Source organism: Sceloporus occidentalis, unplaced genomic scaffold (assembly GCF_023333645.1).
Source record: "Sceloporus occidentalis isolate IW3139 unplaced genomic scaffold, rSceOcc1.0.p SCAF_181, whole genome shotgun sequence".
Taxonomy (NCBI): Eukaryota; Metazoa; Chordata; class Lepidosauria; order Squamata; family Phrynosomatidae; genus Sceloporus; species Sceloporus occidentalis.
The window spans coordinates 1,098,061-1,117,653 of record NW_028317161.1 but is presented as its reverse complement, the minus strand read 5'-3'; the positions used below and the strand labels follow the sequence as shown (position 1 = coordinate 1,117,653).

The 19,593-nt window shown below is 43.0% G+C and overlaps 2 protein-coding genes across 2 annotated transcripts in view; one reads left to right on the top strand and one right to left on the bottom strand.

Moving 5' to 3' along the window:
* The window catches only part of LOC149278774 (mRNA-capping enzyme-like), a 162,404-nt gene extending 150,589 nt beyond the window's left edge, over positions 1-11,815 (bottom strand). Inside the window, exons 1-3 of the mRNA XM_089501753.1 lie at positions 11,752-11,815; positions 9,435-9,544; positions 8,676-8,779 (exon numbers count right to left, since the gene is read on the bottom strand). Of these exons, the coding sequence (XP_089357879.1) occupies positions 8,676-8,779; positions 9,435-9,544; positions 11,752-11,815 (278 nt within the window). The remainder of the gene's footprint in view (positions 1-8,675; positions 8,780-9,434; positions 9,545-11,751) is intronic.
* Positions 11,816-14,951: 3,136 nt separating this feature from the next.
* Positions 14,952-19,593, top strand: LOC149278773 (proline-rich nuclear receptor coactivator 1-like). Its single transcript, XM_089501766.1, has 2 exons — positions 14,952-15,212; positions 19,138-19,593. The coding sequence occupies exons 1-2, from the start codon at positions 14,952-14,954 to the stop codon at positions 19,591-19,593; spliced, it is 717 nt and encodes a 238-aa protein (XP_089357892.1).

The following is a 19,593-nucleotide window of genomic DNA, read 5'->3' as shown; positions in this document are numbered from 1 at the left end:
TCTGGATTCTAGAGTTATAGAGTTTTTCAGAGCATTTGCTCTGAAAAACATCATTTTATAAATCGATAAAAATCGATTCAGCTAATCGATTATGAAAATCTTTGACAATGATTTTCATAATCGATTATCGATTTTATCGATACGTTGTTGCAGCCCTAGATATATGCCACTGTTGTATTGTCCAACTGTATCTGAACAGTGTCCTGAGGATTCTGAGGTGCACATGTTAAAAGCGCCAACCATTCTGGTTTCAGTTCTTTAAAATTTGAAGACATCAAGACAATCATAATCTGCACACACTCAAGAAATCTAGATGAGCTCCACATCAAGATAGAGAGACATCTGTGATAAGAATCCAGCACTGTTAAAGTAGTAAGGATTTCCCAGTCAAAAGGTTCTAGATATTCTGCCACCATTGCAGTTCCTGTTTGAGGTTCACAGAAAGCAGCACAAGTAATGAACAGAATCATGACTGTTAGCAAACCCAAAATTAACATTGCGTAACCGATTTTGAGAGCTGTCTGAATCTGGTCATCTCCTGACAAATATTCAAGGCCTTGTCCTACTCCCAGAAACTGAAGACATCTTGAAAGGACAAGCACAGATTTGTCAAGTTTTAAAACCGTACAGTGTTTTTCTAGACACTGGGTAAAGAACGGACTTCTAAAGTCCTGGAATCTGTTTGATAAGCCAGTCATCGAGGGAAGACACAATGCCAACACTGCTGATGCAACCGAGCTACCATAACCACAACTAGTTTTATGAAGAGCAAGGCTCTGAACTGAAGAAGGAACAAAACATTGTTAAGATATACTGCAAACCTGAGGAACTCACTGCGAGTTACTGCTATAGGGACATAGAGATAGGTGTCTTTTAAATCCAGAAGAAGCATACAGTCTTTTTTGAGAGAAAAGGTTCTTGCTTCATAGATTTGTTGGCAAATGTAAGGTTTGGGATACGATGGAATAGAGTCTTGTTTTGGAACCAGGAATAACCTGTAATTGGTGCAGAGGCATCTCTTCCGTCACATTTTTTGCAATTACTTGTTCACCGCTTCTCCCAACCTTAATTGACATATTGAAGATCTGGCAGTGGATACAAAAAAATCTTTGAGGACATGAATTCAGGTATAGAATGTAACCTTGTTTGATAATGTTCCACACCCACTGGTCTGTAATAACAGACCCCCATTACTGAAGAAACAATGCCAGCCATCCTCCAATAGGGTGTTGAGATTGCCTGGCATCAATAAGGCTTCCTTTTTCTTAAATTCTCCCTTTGGAGAACGCTAGCAGACTGGATAAATCCTCTCTGAGAGAGACTTTTCAGGCCCACAAAAAAATAGTAATTTTACTTACCGTAAATTCTTTTTTCCTTAGTGTAGTGTCAGTACCACGGGGTGTCGCTCTTCTTGGGACAAGGACCTAGAACCGAAGAGGTTAAGATACCTCCTAACCCCTCCTACTCCTCCCTATAAGAGCCCCGGCAACCCTCATACCTTCAGAAAGTACCAAGAAACACAAGATAGCTTGCAAAAAATAATTTTAATACAAAAATGCACAGGGAGGGATATATGTACTGACACTACACTAAGGAAAAAAGAATTTACGGTAAGTAAAATTACTATTTTTCCCGTCGTGTAGTGTCAGTACCACGGGGATATAGCAAGATGACCCCTCCTGGGTGGGGAAAAAACGGTCACGAGGTAACTGCCTGAAGCACCTTACGCCCGAAGTCAGCATCAGAGGAGGAGAAGATGTCTAGCCGGTAATGCTTGATAAACGTGTGAAAGGAAGACCAAGTAGCTGCTTTGCATATTTCTTCTGGAGATGCCGAAGACCTTTCAGCCCAGGATGTAGCCATAGCTCTGGTGGAGTGAGCAGTAATGCGGGATGAAAGAACCTGACCACTGAGAGAGTAGGTTAAGCGAATAGTATCGGAAAGCCATCGAGATATCGTGTGCTTGGAGGCCGCATTGCCTGTGGATCTACCAAAATAATTAACAAACAATTGATCCATGGAGCGGAAAAAGGCAGTGCGGTCTATATAAATTCGTAGAGCTCTGTGGACGTCTAAAGTGTGCCAGAGTGATTCTTCCGGAGTTGAAGGAGACGGGAAGAAAGAGGGCAAAATTAATGGCTGATTGACATTAGCTTCAGAGATAACCTTGGGCAAAAAAGAAGGTTTAACATACAGGACGACTTTATCTTGGTGGAAAATAGTAAATTCTGGAGCCGCGGAAAGAGCTTGAAGTTCACTGACCCTCCTCGCTGAGGTAATGGCCACCAAAAAAGCCGTCTTGAGGGATAAAAATTTTAGAGATACCTCTTCCAAAGGTTCGAATGGTTCAGAGCAGAGTGCTTGGAGGACCAATGACAAATCCCAGGAGGGAAAATGCGAACGTCTGGGAGGCCGTTGAATGATGGCAGCCTTAAAAAAACGCCTGACGAGAACTTGGGACGCCAACTCCGACAGGAGAAAATGACTCAGGGCTGAAACCTGTCCCTTAAGCGTCGAGACTGTGAGACCCGCTGAAAAACCTTCCTGCAAAAAAACCAGAACAGAACTTGTGGGGGGAGAAGAGAAATCCAAACCTTTGGAGACACACCAGTGGAGAAATTTATTCCAGACTCGAAGATAAATAGTGGACGTAGATCTTCGTACTGAACCCAAGAGGATTTCTGACATAGAATTGGAAACGCCTCTGCTCTGGAGGATCATCCTTGCAGCAGCCAGGCCGTCAATCTGAACTGCAGAAGAACATCCTTGGACAGGTTCTTGTTTTCCAGAAGATGGGAGGAAACTGGCAGCTCCCATACTGAAATCGCCATACTGAGCAGCTCCGAAAACCAACTTCGATTCGGCCAATAAGGGAGAATAGCTAAAACCCTGGCTCTGTCTACCCGAATCTTTAGGAGGATCCGAGGAATCATGGCTACTGGAGGAAACACATAAGCCATCTTGAAAGACCAAACCACTGACATTCCGTCTAGCAGGGGGGGATTGTCCTGCCTGTAAAGGGAGGCGAAAACTGGCAATTTCCTGTTTTGTCTGGTCGCCATAAGGTCTATATCTGGTAGGCCGAATCTTTGAACTAGGAGAGAAAAAATGCTCTTGTCCAGGGACCAGTTTGCTTGGGAGCAACGAGATCTGCTGAGATCGTCTGCCAGACAGTTGTCTACTCCTTTGATATGTGTCGCTGCTAAATCCTCCAGGTTTCTTTGGGCCCAGCGCATGAGATGGTCTGAAAGGTCCTGTAGCCTTGGAATCCGGGTGCCACCCTGTCTGTTTATATATGAGACTGTGGTGGCATTGTCGGACTGGATTCTCACAGCTTTCCCCCGTAATCTTGGACCGAAGGTCTTGAGTGCCAGGAACACAGCTTTCAGTTCCCGAAAGTTTGATGATTGGGCTTGATCGATTAAGGACCAACTGCCCTGACTGCAGAGGTCGAGTAGATGAGCTCCCCAGCCTACCTTGGAGGCATCCGTGGTGAGGGTGATCCAATGACGTGGTAGAAAAGATCGCCCTTGGGTGAGGCGCTCCTTTGCTTTCCACCAATTCAGCCGGAGTAAAACCTCCCTGGATACCGTGAAGGTAACATCTAGATCCTCCGGTCTCCTGGACCACCGTTGTAGGATGTCCCATTGCAGGGGTCTCAACTGCGCTTTGGACCAGCTTACTGCCGGAATACACGCTGTAAAACTGCCCAGGATACTCATAGCCAACCTGAAGGAAAGGGTTGGATTTTGTTGCAGAAAGGAAACCTGATTCTTTATCTTCTTGATCTTGGAGCGTGGGAGATAAAGTCTCGAAGAGACGGAATCCACTATGAGCCCCAGAAACTGGATCTTCGTAGTTGGAATCAGGTTGGACTTTTTGTAATTTATGATCCAGCCGTGTTCCCCCAAGCATCGGGTCGTAAAGCTGAGATGTGCCCGGAGCTCCTGAGAAGAACTTGCTTTTAGCAGCCAATCGTCTAGATAAGGGACGACTGTGATCCCCTCTTTTCGTAAAGCCGCTGCAATAGGAGTTAAAAGCTTTGTGAAGATCCGAGGAGCTGACGACAGGCCAAAAGGGAGAGCAGTAAACTGGAAATGACGAACTCTTGTCCCGACTCTTATGGCAAACCTGAGATATTTCCTGGAGGCTATGGCGATAGGCACATGGAGATAGGCATCTTTTAGGTCTAACGTAACCATAAGGTCCCCTTGTCTCAACAGGCGGGTAACCGTGAGAATGGATTCCATTCTGAAGTGACGGTAAGGAATATACGCATTGACTTTCTTTAAATCCAGAATTGGACGGAAGGACCCATCCGGCTTTGAGACCAGGAAGAGACGGGAATAAACTCCCTGAAACTCCTGATACTTTGGAACAGGCTCTATGACACCCTTTTTTAGAAGGGTAAGGCTTTCGGCCAACAGTGCTGAGTTCTTCACCTGAGAGGGGTAACACGAAATCAGGAACAGAGGACGAGGAAAACTGGAAAACTTTATCCTGTACCCGTCCGCAATGATCCTGAGGACCCAGGAATTGTTTGTGGTTTGCCTCCATTTTGGTAGGAACCATTGCAGACGACCTCCAACACCGTCAGAACTTCCTACCCTCTGGTTTCTTAGGGTGTTCCTGAAACTTTCTCTCGTGTTGTTTACGAAAGGCTTGAGTCTTGAAAACTGGTTGAAAAGGCCTGGAAGGTCTATACTGGTATCGCTTGTTCCATCTGCTTTTCCTATCCTGAGGAAGTGCCTTTTTAGTATCAGACATGTGTCTGATCAGTTCCTCCAAGGAAGAACCGAATAGCTCGGTTCTTTCAAAGGGCAGATCGCATAGAGTAGATTTGGAGGCAGTATCTGCTGCCCAGGAACGTAGCCATAACGCCCTTCTGGCAACGGAAGACAAACCCATGTTACGGGCTGAAAGCTTAAGGCCCTCTTCTGCAGCTTCCAGCAGGAAGCTATTAGCCAGTGTCAGGTTTTTAAATAGTTTAGACAAACCTTCATCCATAGATTCTGAAAGACTGCCCTCTAAGGACTGCAACCAGACACCCTGCGCTTTAGCCACAGATGCGCTAGACAACGCCACTTTACACTGGAATCCAGATGATTGGTAAATACGTCTGCAAGACGTTTCTGCCCTCTTATCCATAGGATCCTTAAGACCAGCCACTTCACTAATGGGAATGGTCGTACGTTTGGAAAGCTGGGCTATCTGGACGTCTACTTTAGGGATATCTTCCCATTTTTCATCGCCCTGAAGGTAAAAAAGCTGCTTAGAGTGCTTTGATATAAAGGCTCTTTTGCCTGGATTATTCCACTCTCTATACATGAGATTCTGCATGTGAGATAACATGGGCAACCCTTTGGGGTGCGCTGACAGGTCTGAATCCTGAAAAAGCCGTGAGACTTCCTTAACAAATTTACGCAGCTCCTGTGGAGGAAAATTGGTCTCATCCTCTGACTCCCCACTAGATGAAGCTGAATAGGATGAACTAGAAACCTCCCCAGAGGATAAATCAGAATGAGGGGATAATACCCTCTTACGTTTGTGGGATTTAAGTTTAAACGGGTTCCACAGGTGTAGCTGCTGCTGCTTTAAACGTTTCAAACGTTTGCGCCAGGTTGTCCTGGAACCAACCTAAAAAAGACTGCATGTCTTTTTGTTTTTCTTTTGCCAAACTCTCAGCAGAGCAGGCATTGCAAAATTTCTTCTTACAACCATCCGGCAACGGAGTGGCACATTCAGTGCACGATAAATGTTTGGTTTTAACCACAGCCTTTTTTGGAGCAGGTGTAAAAGATTTCTCTTTATCCGGCTTATCTGGTGAAACCGGACCAGACATCTAATATAAAACACAAAAAAAAATAAAATTTTTAGTAGAAAATATACAGGGCAGAGGATTTGACAGGGTAAGATTAACCAAATCCTACCTTACAACTCCTCAATCCGTGTGGGGGGGCTGGTGACACGGAAATCCCAGTGTTGACAAGCTCCTCTGCTGTCAGACTGGGCAGCACAGCTATATATATGCGAAAACCAGTTAGTTTTCGCGCCCTGAACAAGAGAAACTGAATCACGCATGCTCAATAGCGTGTCAGTACTCTTGGTGGAACGCAGCGCCCTCTGGCGCTGTGCGCCCTCTGGCGCTGTGCGCATGCGCGATGCGGACGTTACTCCTCGCTCTGCTCACCACCCGGGGAGCAATCGGAGGGAACCCCCGGACACAACCCGTGTGCCCCACCAACGAAAAAAACAAAAAAACAAGGTCCGTCCCTGACAAGGGACAAGGAAAAAACTGAAGGTATGAGGGTTGCCGGGGCTCTTATAGGGAGGAGTAGGAGGGGTTAGGAGGTATCTTAACCTCTTCGGTTCTAGGTCCTTGTCCCAGGAAGAGCGACACCCCGTGGTACTGACACTACACGACGGGAAAAGTTACCCATTTCAGTGCTGGCTCTTGTCCTTTGAAAGCAGCCATCTGCTTAATCAAGACTTCCAAATAGGAACCATAAACTGATACCTTACGCCCGAAACAACATAACACCAGACACACGTTCATGCAATTAAATGTGAGTTACAAGATTTTAAAAGAATCCACGTATCTTCGGGAAACCCCTTATCAGCATCAGCCAGCTGCCACGATCGAGGGTACAGAATTTGCTGGATACGAATATGCAGTCATATTCCAGGAGAGCTTCAAATAACTAACTGTGCGATGGATCTTTTCATATCCTTTTGATTGGGCAGTAGCTGCACAGTCTTCTCTTAGTGGACAGTGGTCCAGGATCCAGCAAACACTATGTTGTGTCAAAGACACACTAAAGCAAGAAAAATACAATAAAGAACACCAAGGAGAAGGAACAGCTGCATGAGCACTAAAGAACCATAGAAAAAGAAAAACAACTCCCATCAAAGAAAATGTGAACAAGTATAGGAGGTGTGATAGGAGTGCTGGTGTCCAGCAGGGCTATGCTGATCCCCATTCAATAGAATGGAGAAGACAAGCAGTTCTCTAATTGTTCACCACTCTCCAAATCACCAATCTCCGAGGTCCTGCAACAGCTTAAGTGGATAAAAGGGCTTTACTATGTGTAAAGGAACAGCCTTTTGTTTTTTAGGCCAGCCCCAAAATTCATACTTGGACAGAACACCATCCCGAGATTCCATAAAAGACTTAACCGATTTGACCAATTTGGTAAATATTCAAGCTGAAATATATTTTGAAATATTTTCATGGTATTTCATGACAAGTCTACAGCACATCTGCAACAAACAATTTGCCTTCACAAAGGTGGTAACAATACAAACAAAAACCTTAACCCCTTCAATCCCCCATAGACGTACCGGGACGTCCAAAAAACGCCCACTAAGAAACCCCTATGGACGTCCCGGTACGTCCAGCCCTTCGTGCAGCGTCAGGGTCAGCGTCAGTTTGACAGCCTGGACTCCCCCCTGTCAGCAGAAGCCGGCATCGCCGGCTTTCTGCTGCCCGATCTCCTGTAACAGCTTCCGGCATGAAAGCCGGTAAGCTGTTACACATAAACTGCCCGATCGCGCAGGGGATATCCTGCCCTCCTATGAGGCACAGAGACGCTGCAATCTCAACAGTGTGATCGGTGCAGGGGGATCGCGGGGAGGGGAGTGAGAAACCATCTCTCTCACTCCCCCTCCCGTCCTGAAAGAGAAAAGCAGAAAAAAAAAACCTTAGTCCATTTAAAAAATAATATTAAAAAAATCATTAAAATAATAATATAAATAATACTAAAAAAAATTATAATGTGAGCTGTGATGTCATTGTGACATCACTGGCATGTTCAGGAGGTCCCTAGGAGGACCTCTAACCATTACTGTGTAAAAAAAAATATATAAAAAATACAAAAAAATTTTAAAAAAATAAAAATAAAAAAAATATATATAAAAAAAAAAAAAACATTTCTTAAAAAAACCTTACTTCCCATTGCCCTAGCATAACATCTAGCCAGTATAACCCTCCTGCCCCCGCTCACAACCCCCAAACCCGTTAAGCCATAGGCATAAAAATTATACGAAATTGTACACCTTATAGTATGCTCCCTGGTGCTGGGAAAGTCTGGAAAATCTATATAAATTAGGTATTTCTGAAATCAGGACACCTGAATTGATAAACTTGGAGGGGATTTCCCATCACTTTACCTAATTTTGTGAGGATTCAGAGGGAAAATGTAAAAAAAAAATAGTTTATTTTTCTAATCTTTGCTAGTTTTTACTAAATTTCTCATTCTAAATATTCAGCTAATCATCCAACTATGGTATCAAACGAAAGCTCTATCTCTTCTTGAAAAAACAATATATTGTTTACATGGGTGCACTATTCACAGGAAAAGAGAATAAATCGCTATACCGACATACCCCAAAAATGGCAAAATTGCTCTGGGCTTTGAGGTACTAAAAACCCCTGGGATTGAAGAGGTTAGATTAAAAAGAAAATATTTTTCATATAGATGTACATAGCATACATATAGGCTTCATCAACATTTCAACCCCAACAGGCCATGTATTCTCCACCACCAATCTCACACAACAAACAACCCATAAACAGTTACTGGATCTTAATTTTACTGTGTATTCAAGTCTAAATAACGGTATTCTGTTGGTGGAATGTATGCGGCATATGAAAAATCACGGAACATGCAGCTTACCCTTTACACTGGAGTTTGATATATTTTATACCATCTTTCTCTATATCATTCCGGTCATAGAATCTTGTTGTATTGGTCAAATCTATTAATAACCCCATCTTTACCTAAGGAAATAAAAAAAAAGTAGGCATTATATAATTTCAAACATCATTAGTAAGCACATTGCCATGGTGATGACACCACTTTTTATTTTGAAACCCTTAAGAACTAAGAGTATTTTTTACACTTATGGGTTTTTAACATTTTTTGCTATGTTGTTTTCAAGCGTAATTTCAACACAAAGTCAATGGGTCCTAAAGTCAATGCTCCACCCTCCACTGTGGATGTTCAATAAAGACATTAAACTGTATAATTATTTGTGAGATTATTAGTTGAAGCAAACCAATATGACCAATATACTCAAAAAGCCAAGTAATTCCAAAGAGTTTTTGTATTGGCAAATGCCAAATGGATCAGGACTAAAAAACCTTTTCAGTAGATATCTTGAAAACTTCCATAGGGATTGTTCAAAATGTACACATAGCATATGGTTAGTTTTTGTGTATGTTTTATGTGAAACGTAATGATTATGTAATTTGCTTTATAGGCCACAATTACAAAAAGTAATCACACTTTTTGTTTTTTTAGTACAAAAGAAAAACAACATATACCCTCAAACATACAGGCTCCTCATATAAAGCATTTCTTGTAATTGTATGCCATCACAAACAAGTCGCTACTGCAAGACACACGCAACCAGTAAGCAGAGATCCTTCAAACCTTAAGACTTTTCAAGTAGTTAGACAGCATGCTTGGATGAAATCGGTTCTCCTCCGGAACTTGATCATCATATTTGGAGCCTAGCATGGTCTTGAGAGGTAAAAATTTCCCTGCAGGAAAAAAAAAAGAGTAAAAAATTATTGAAAAAAGTTAATTTGCAACAAAAACACTAACCGTGAACATAGGGGAGAGGAGTGAAGCAACCCAACCGGTCAGGAGAGCAGGCATGTGTGCATTCGGGGAACAGCGTTAGGGTGACCAGATGACATTTCAACCAGTATACTGTGACGCACTACTTATTTAAATAAAGGCCGGCAAGATATATTTTCTATACGCTTCCCCAGTGATTCTCTGAAATGACTGAGCCCAGGATTTAATGTTCAGCAGAAGCATACTGCCATAGCCTGGAATACTAGATCACTTCCACATAAAAACATCTGTCTTACACCTGAACCTTAAGAAAAATCTTGAAGGCGACAAGCATCTAAAGGAAAAGATTGGTCAACAAATGTGACATTCACTTTATACACATAAAAACAGAGAGACATTGTGATTAGAACTTTGTTACTGTATATATTTTAAAATATAATTTATAGGTTTGGTAACGCATACTGTGCTGAACTTATTATATCTAAACGTAGCGTTAGAAACATTATTCCCGGCTCTGCTCAAACCCCTCCAGGAATTATTTCTACAGTCAAACGTCTCAGTCCTTACTATTAACATAAGTTTGTTTAATAATAATCTTGCTCATCGATACATTACAGGGGCAGCTCAGCCCTTCTTACAGGAGAAATTTAGCAGAACTGGCCTTTCATTAAGGGGGTGAGTTTAGACAGTGACGCCCCTGCAAGCCCTCACTATTTATAATGAACCCTTGTTTGAGTGCCAGATACAGGAACCAAGTGCTCTCTCAGTCTCAAGACAAGAAGCATGCGCTCATAAAGTGCCTTACGGGAATAAGACTGCACTGATGGAATACCGTCAGAAACAGGTCCATAACATCACAGTCTCTGTAACGGAATAAACCCCTATAATGTTTCATGACCGTTCAGAACGGATAGGGGGGAAAAAACAGGAGGATTTGGAGTATTCATGGAAACAATTAGGAGTTGGAGTGACTTACATTACATTTCAGAGGAATAAATTAAAACCTCACACTATAACAAACTGGTACAAAAGGAGATGAGGGTAATGCACATTCTTGTCTTGTTTTTTTTTTATATTGCAAAAAAAACCAAATGTGGCATAAGGACTGAGACATTCATGTAACTTGGCCACAAAGAAAAGATGTTATGTAGAAAGAAAAGTTTTTATTACCGTATTATCATCATCATCACCACCGTAGCAACCAGTGGGGTGTTCCTAATGATTGTACATACTATATGACAACACACGTCTGTAAGCTCATGAGCAGGGCCCTTATAAGCCCACCATTCTTACAAGGAACATTGAACAAAAGTATCAAAAGGCTTGATGGCAAAGCTTATGGGTCTGTGTGTAAATATATATTTCTTATTTATGTGTTCACCAACCCATTTAATATGTTGACGCTTAATAAAGGATAATAATAACAATAAAAACAAGAAATAATAAATGACAACATGGAATTTGCAACGCAGAGCTATCTTCAGGATAATATTTCGTAGGTTAAAATTAAATTAATGCTAAAACACGTCTATCAATTTAAATATATATCCTAAAGGCTAAAGCACCAAATTCATTACAGACTCTTACAAACTTTTCCCACGTGAGCTTGTGATACCCAGTTTGAGTGAAATATCGAACATGTCACATTTAAGCAACAAAGCCGCTTGGGTTTCAGTATTACCGTCACGTAGAATAATGGGGGGGGAAAGGCTGTGTGAACAGTTATTTTGCAGTAATGAAAACAGGTGACTAATCAAATAACCAAAAAGCTAACATAAGATCAGAGCAACCGTCAGACAACGCACTTTGCAAAGTTACAGAAGACTATTCATCTAAAAAGGCTACTAGAAGAAGATCTTAGGATCACCAACCAGTGCTCAAGGAGTTTGGCTTTAGAAAAAGCTGAAGTAACACACGGAGGAGAAAAGCACAACCTTACATACAGTGCTGGTGACCCAGCTGTTCTTTATGGTATTCTACATCACTGTCACTGCAAATCACCTAGGGATATTTGTCCACTTGATTAATCATTACTCCATGTCACGCTCCAGCAATGGGTTAATATTTGCTGTCACTGTTTACTGAGGTCACTGCAGCAACACTGCTGTTACAGAGCACGTTGTCCATGAAGCTTTTTACAACCCTCATAAAGCATATTCCATCTTACCTGCCACCGGTTGGCCCCTACGAGGGCAGTTGAGCCACCTAGGTGGGATCTTGTTGTGTGCCATGCTGAAATGTCACTGCTCAGAACCACAAAGATGGTATATTGTTGTTGTTGTTATTATTATTATTCCGGTGGACTGTAAAGCCACGTGACACTTCCTGGAACCACTTACTCGGTGGCAATCCCAGGGCGTGACGTCACCCCTAGAAGTGTGACGACACGGGTCCCCCACTGAAATCCCGCGTCTCTATTTCCCCCATTCAAAGTGGAACCATGGCCCCATAGTGCATCGCTTCGGTAAGCTTCCCCGCTAGGAGACTGTTTCCGGACCAAAGAGACTTCCGCTTCCATGAGTTTACTTGCTAATTGCGGAATGGAGCGTATAGCGACACCTAGCGGCAATAGTTGACACTTTTTTTTTGCATGGTGTGGTGATCAGTGTGAGTTAATGCAACTAATAGTAGCAGCCAATGCGTGGAGACTAAAATGATATAATAAGTAATGTTTGGTTTTAAGTCTGGTGATTGGTTTTGTGTCTTTTTTAATATAGATGACCATGTTACTATGCTGCCAGTTACCTGACACTTTAATAAGGTTCATTGTTTCCATGGAATTATTTCTTCCATTCTACCCAACACTCTTATTACATCTACATCACCATTTGCCTCTCCTTCTTAAGCAAATAATGCACAGATATTTTCTGCTGGGGTATTTCCATCACAAGGTTATGCCTATAGTATACCTCTTATGTTAAAATAAGTTGATAATTAAATAACAGTTATGCAGCAGTACCATCAACAGATACTACTACAAGTTATTGAAGACACCGTCTAAGGTGCCTGACACACTAAGCCTTCATTCATCAGACATTACGGGATGGTTTTGCAGACAGGGGCAGATCCAGAGCCTGACCTTGGGAGAGACACTAAAAGACACATCCAAACACCCACCATATGCAATCACTAACATACACACAATCAACTGCACTTCCATACCCAAACTCACTAACATACCAACACACACTGCACTTCCATACCCAAACACATGTCCACACTAACATACACACAGATACTACACGGTCTAATACTATACACCGAAACCCCCATACACACTCACTGTAACACCGTACACTGACACACCACACTGTGGACTGATACAAACTTATTCTAACACCATACGCAAACACCCAACCCAGTGTAACACACATTTGAAAACAGTACATTGATATCCACACACACTCATTCTAACACCCTACAGTCTAGCATTGTACACTAGCACACACTCCTTGTCACACACATATACCTTGTTCACCTTATAAACTCCTGCTTATGTACACACACATACAATGCCCTTACAGACATATACACTGCCCTTACAATTATGTCCCTTCAGACCTCTGCTTCACGCTGTGAGTGCGGATACCATGCTGAGTGCCAGCAAATTATATTATATCCCGCTGCTCAGCATCAATCGCCACCACACAGTGAAGGAATATACCTTGTGTTGCCTTAATTTGGGGCTAGTAGAGGGAGATCTGTAATCTCTTCAATTGGCCCTACCCTGGGACATTTTGCTTCATACTCTACATGGATCTAATATCCAATAGTTGTGTCTCTGCTACCAGTATGTCATTGATGACATCCCAGTTTTAATGCATGTAACTCAATCAAGTGTATTTTTAAATAATGACAAATCATAAAACATAGAATATGCATGCTAGACCATTAAAGGGTTAATATTTAAAGAGTCTCAGGGTCAGCTCATTTAGGAAGCTCCTAGTTATGATGATAGGCACTTGTTCTTAATTTGTACTTTGGTGGTAAAGCAGCCCAATGGTTATGATCTCCTTACCTTTAAAAACTAAAGGTCTTACTCCTACTAATTTCCTTCTTCAACCTCTCTGCATCCTTTGGTACTACTGACCTGCAAATTCTTCATTTCTGCAATATCTGTGACCCATCTCTCCTGTGCCTAAAATTTTCCTCTTTATCTTTAGCATTCGCTGGCATTTTTTTTTCTCTGATCAAGCCGCTGAACAACATCACTCCATCCACAACTGATCTGCTGTAGCATCCCCAGTCCAACCCTGCCTCTGATACCTCTGATACTTTGTAAACTCACAGATCCTTTTACATTTCAGTACCACCTGATGATCTTGCCCCAAGTGGATACAGTTTTTAACCTGTCCAGAACCTTTTCCCCACGCGTACTTACATTTATACATACATTTCAATTGGTATTTATCTCAAGTACAACAAAGTATAAAGAAGTATTAAAACATTAATTTCACATTTATTTTGTTATGTTTTAATTATTGATGTTGCAAGTATTGTGTGATGAATCCATATATCTGAGTACGCCCAGTATTCATCTCTGCAGAAATAATCAAAGAATAATTTTAATGCCTACGAAAATCCTGGGTTTGCATAGTTACCTCGGCTGAACATTCTCATCTTACACGAAACTACAAAACGATGAGCGTTGCCACAAGCAAAGCAATCCAATAGCCTGTGAATGTAGGGATTAAGCAGAGCCTGCTGAAATTTTCCATGATGCTTCTTCTGTGACAGTAGTGCGCTGCCAAGGAAAGCAGAGTCTCTTGTGATTGGCCAAGCAGTGAGCCAATCAGGAGGGACGAATAGGCTCTGTAGCTAAGACGTAACTTGATGCTAAAGTCAGGTCCAAATGTGAACAGATCGAGATATTATATCTATGTGTGTATATATATATATATATATATATATATATATATATATATCTATTCAATAAAGTATATATTATATATGTGTTATATATATATATATGTTTGCTGGTCCAGATATAAGAAGGAAGCTGCTCGTTGCATTAAGGGCCCTACGTAAATAAGTATTTTAGGTTACGGTACAATAGGGAGTTACTTGTAGTAAATGTAATGCGGGTATGTCGCTGACAGTGTCTGTCAGGCAGTGAGAGGTTGAATTGCGTGAGCGCGCACAGCTGGTGTCGGGGGCGCGCGTCAAGTTACAAACACAACAATCGGAGGCTGTGGTTTGCAGGTCGCCATCTTATTGCACTGATACCCGGATTAACGATCCGCTTTGTCCCGGAGTGAAGAAACCCGAAAAGCTGTGCGGTAGAGCACCGTGAGCACAAGGAAGATATAGCAGCGAGGCTCTGGCGCAGTCAGGTTTTCGCACACCCGGTGTAACGGGGTGGTCGTCATGCCTGAGCCGGCGGGAACGGCAGGAGGGCGAAAGCCCGGGGGTGGCGTGAGCAGAGCCGGGAGTGGCGGCAGGAGGAGAAGGAGGAAGAATAAAGTGCGTGCGACCCCATTCCCTACCCGGCTTTACCATCACCATAGCCACTCGCTGCCGGGGCGGCCGAGGGACCAGAACCGAGACACACCAGCCAGGACCCCCAGCCCGGCATCCGGGGAACGTCCGCAAGCAAGGGCGGCGCAGTACCGCCAGCTGCGAAGAGAGGTGGGTTCTCGCTACCTCAGGGAAGAGCTCGGTGTCACTGCATATACCGTCGCCCCGTTAGCCATCAGAGGTGGCTGGTTACCTACCTGCTGAGGTCCCAGGGCTGTCACAACGAACCCTTTCATTGCCAGGGAGCAGTGCAGTGACCTTTGTGTTTCCTGTAATTGCTGCCGTCAGTGGCGGATCTACCGGGGTCGCAGGGGTCGCGACTGCGACCGGGCCCCGGCGGCAGGGGGGCCCAAGCCAAGGGGCCGCCCGAAATCTTTTTTTTTTACGTTTTTTTTTTTTTAAATAAGGCAGGGGCGTCCAAAATGCGGCCCGCGAGACCTCGAGGTGCGGCCCGCGTAAGATCGGCAGCCAGGGCAACCGATCTTACGCGAGCCGCACCTCAAGCCCTGCTACTTACTTGTGGGAGGGTCTTCTGGACAGCACGGAGGAAGAGGAGTTCACGTGACTTCCTACTTCCTCTGTGCTTTAGCAGAGAAGGCAGAGGGAGGCCGCGCCCCCTGTTGAAGTCTGTGAGCGGCATCGAGGGAGCTGCAGTACAGGTAAGGGGGTGGGGAGGGTGTTTGAATGAGTGTGTGTGATTGAGGGAATGAATCTGTGAATTAATGATTATATGTGTGTGTGTGTGTGTGTGTGTGTGTGAGATAGCATGGATGTGTAAGTGCTGGAACCTAGGCATGATGGGACTGTGATTGCTGTTAGCAATCACACTCCTATCATGCCAAGTCAGCCAGTACATGCTGAAACCTGGCCAGCTGCCCCCCTTGTGTAGTGATGCTGCCAGCAGTATGGGGTCTGCACTTACAGCCACCCTGTACCAGCATGTACTGGCTGACTTGGCATGATAGGAGTGTGATTGCTAACAGCAATCACAGTCCCATAATGCCTAGGTTCCAGCATTTACTGGATGGATGTGTAAGTGCTGGAACCTAGGCATGATGGGACTGTGATTGCTGTTAGCAATCACACTCCTATCATGCCAAGTCAGCCAGTACATGCTGAAACCTGGCTAGCTGCCCCCCTTGTGTATTGATGCTGCCAGCAGTATGGGGTCTGCACATCACTTACAGCCATCCTGTACCAGCGTGTATTGGCTGACTTGGCATGATAGGAGTGTGATTGCTAACAGCAATCAGAGTCCCATCATGCCTAGGTTCCAGCATTTACTGGATGGATGTGTAAGTGCTGGAACCTAGGCATGATGGGACTGTGACTACTGTTAGCAATCACACTCCTATCATGCCAAGTCAGCTAGTACATGCTGAAACCTAGCTAGCTGCCCCCCTCGTGTAGTGATGCTGCCAGCAGTATGGGGTCTGCACATCACTTACAGCCACCCTGTACCAGCATGTACTGGCTGACTTGGCATGATAGGAGTGTGATTGCTAACAGCAATCACAGCGAGCACAGTCCCATCATGCCTAGGTACCAGCATTTACTGGTTGCCTAGGCTAACAGCAATCACACTCCTATCATGCCAAGTCATATTGCTAATTTTGTCCTATTGTGTGTTACCTACTTTTATTAAATATGTGAGTTTTTATTATTATTTTTAACGGTGGGGGTCATTTTCGGTTTTGGCTAAGTGAACCCTGAATGTTTTGGTCCAGAATTTTCATTTTAGTTCATCCCTAGAATAAATCTAGGGAATCCTGAATTTGTAGTCGCAAAACTTTCAAGGCCCAGAAATCAGTGAGAGGAAGAGTAAAGGTTTTGTGTCATTTTACTTTATTTTAATCTGCATATTTTATTAAAGGCCATATTTTTTGTCACAGTGAAAAATGAGTGCGGCCCGCACACGTATACAATTCTGATGAAGTGGCCCACTGCAGAAAAAACTTGGACACCCCTGGATTATGCCCTTTGTACATGCGCCCCTTTTTCTTTGATTATGATTCAATATGTAAATTGAATTTGTTGAATTAGTTGAAAAAAAATTGTTGGGTAAAAATCATGGTTTTTGGGGGGGGTGAGGGGGTGGGGGGGCCCTTAACAGATTCTCGCACCCGGGCCCTGAGGCGTCTAGTTACGCCCCTGGCTGCCGTCATTATTATAACCTGTTATATAGCGCCAACAGTTTACCCAGCGCTTCTTACAGTACATGCATCCAAAGGGTGTAGCAAGAACAATAAGACAAACGCGGGCCCTGATCCCAAGCTTACAATCATTAGCCGTGTTTTCCCGTTAGCATCCTAATTGTTCTGGTGCTTCTAGGTAAGATCCTCCTTTTCTTTTGTTTCATGAAGTCTTATTGTTATGTTCTGTTCACCCGCTGTACAGCGCTGCAGAATATGATGGCGCTATAGAAATCAATAAAAAATGAGTAAGGATAAATAACGACTGGGTACGTGCCGAGATGTGACAGTCTAGTAATTTATTGACTAAGCAATGTATATGTATCACCATGGGCTGCTTTAATGTCCAGTACGAACCGTACCTCCTACGTGTCCCTATTTAGTGCCGTCTTTTGCACCTAAGTCCCTCTTTGCTCACCGGATGCCCCTGTTTTCTGGGACCTCGGAATACGTGGTGTGTTCCACGGCTCTAAAAGCCACAATATGTTTCAAATAGTTTACGAAAAATCTATTCTTCTTCTTGAGAAGCGTCTAATAAACCGTTGTCAATAGGTCACAGAGGTAGCTAAAACGTCTTGAGAAATCCCCATCGCATGGTAACCACACCTCGAATAACAAAACTGTCCCTATTTGGCCACGTGATATGTTGGCAGGGATGAGGAACCACTGTCGTTGTCGTCATTGTCATCATCATCATCATCATCATCACTGTGGATGACACTAAAGGGTCATAGTATCAGGAATGTGTTTGAATTCAATTATTTTTATACTATTACTGATTTTTTGGGGTTACTGAAATAAAATGTAATGTATCACTAGTACACAGTGCCTGCTTGCTGTTTGTGAACCTGCACATCATTGGTGCTATGAGAATGAACACCCCACCTTTTTGTCTTGCTCATAGTTCTTGTATTTTCTCAAATTTTTTTAATGCTTTTTTTCCCCCCTGTGGGCCACTGTAGTGCATCAACGTTTACAGTCGGCTCGAATACAAATCGAATAAAGGAACGAGCAGCAGGGTCTATATGACCAAGTTAGCACTTGTGGCCCATAATTATTCCTACTCATTCAATCACTTTCTCCTGTTTTGTTAAGGTACTTGTTAAAAGGTTTGACATCCCAGACATTCCTTCTAAACTAACCTGAGCTAGAAGTTGCAGCAGCCCTCCTCCATGGTCTAACCTTCTTGCCATTGACTGGCTGTTTCAAAATAAGCGATTGGATGCGGCTGTTTTGCCAAAGGGGCTTGGGAAAAGCTAATGGACGATATAAACGTGGATACATTGGCTGTCATGAGACAAAGAAGTTATCCCAAAAGTGTTGTTGTGGGTATGTCCCAGATCTCCTGCTCTCGCTGATCCCTCCCGTTTGCCCAGATTAGTTATTTACCGTTTAATCTTTAGTTAAAGGAAGTCTCATTTTTCTCAAACAAAAAAACATGCTGTACTAATTTTATTTTTTACTGTCATTTGTGAACATTTTTTTTTATTTTGTACAGCACTGGTCTCATAAATGATAGGCTTGGGGAAAAATATCTTAATATACTTTTCGCCTGCGCTGCTTTAAGATAGAATGAAGGATTACTTCTGATGAACACATCCAATTCCATCGTAAGAACAGATTTTTTTTTTAGGTGCCAAAAGCTTATGCAACTCTACATATTTTTGCTATGTTGGCCCAGAAAATGAAATTTCATAATTTGCATATGAAAGACAAACTATTTATTGCCCCTGGATGGAAGTGGACAGGTTTTGCTACAGTGAAGGGGCACAGTATTTCAAAATGTTTGGAAGGTAGCTTTCTTATGCGCAAATCGCAACTGAAACTTTCCATTTTTCTTACAGGGGCTAAAACCAAAGGTGAAAACCGAAAAAAAGATTATAAAAGCTGAAAAAAAAAACTTTTCCCACAACACTTCCAATCAGAGATGTGAGCAACGGACCCTTCAGAGACAAAAGGGCAAATGCAACAGTCAACATACAAAGACACTTTTTCCCCTCGAAAGTGAAAATCTCCAAGCAGAACCTGAACTCGTAAACCGTTATTTTCAAAGACTTGATAAGAAGCCCTTAGCCAGCGCTGAAAATGTCAGGGACCTCAAACCAAAAGCAGATCTATTTCCCGACAAGGAGATCGATAAGGAAATAAATTATGCAGGAGCAAAATTTAGCGATCCCCCGTCTCCACGTGTTCTTCCAAAGCCACCAAGCCACTGGATGGACAGGAAAGCTCAATATGCCGACCAGTGTAAGGAGCTCATGACATATCAGCTGAAAGCCTTGCTGAAAGTCCAGTTATAA

Bases quoted from the DNA above. Each gene is read 5' to 3' on its own strand.
- LOC149278773 (XM_089501766.1), top strand. From the start codon at position 14,952: ATGCCTGAGCCGGCGGGAACGGCAGGAGGGCGAAAGCCCGGGGGTGGC. The intron at 15,213-19,137 runs GTGGGTTCTCGC...TTTTTCTTACAG, and splicing joins ACCGCCAGCTGCGAAGAGAG to GGGCTAAAACCAAAGGTGAA.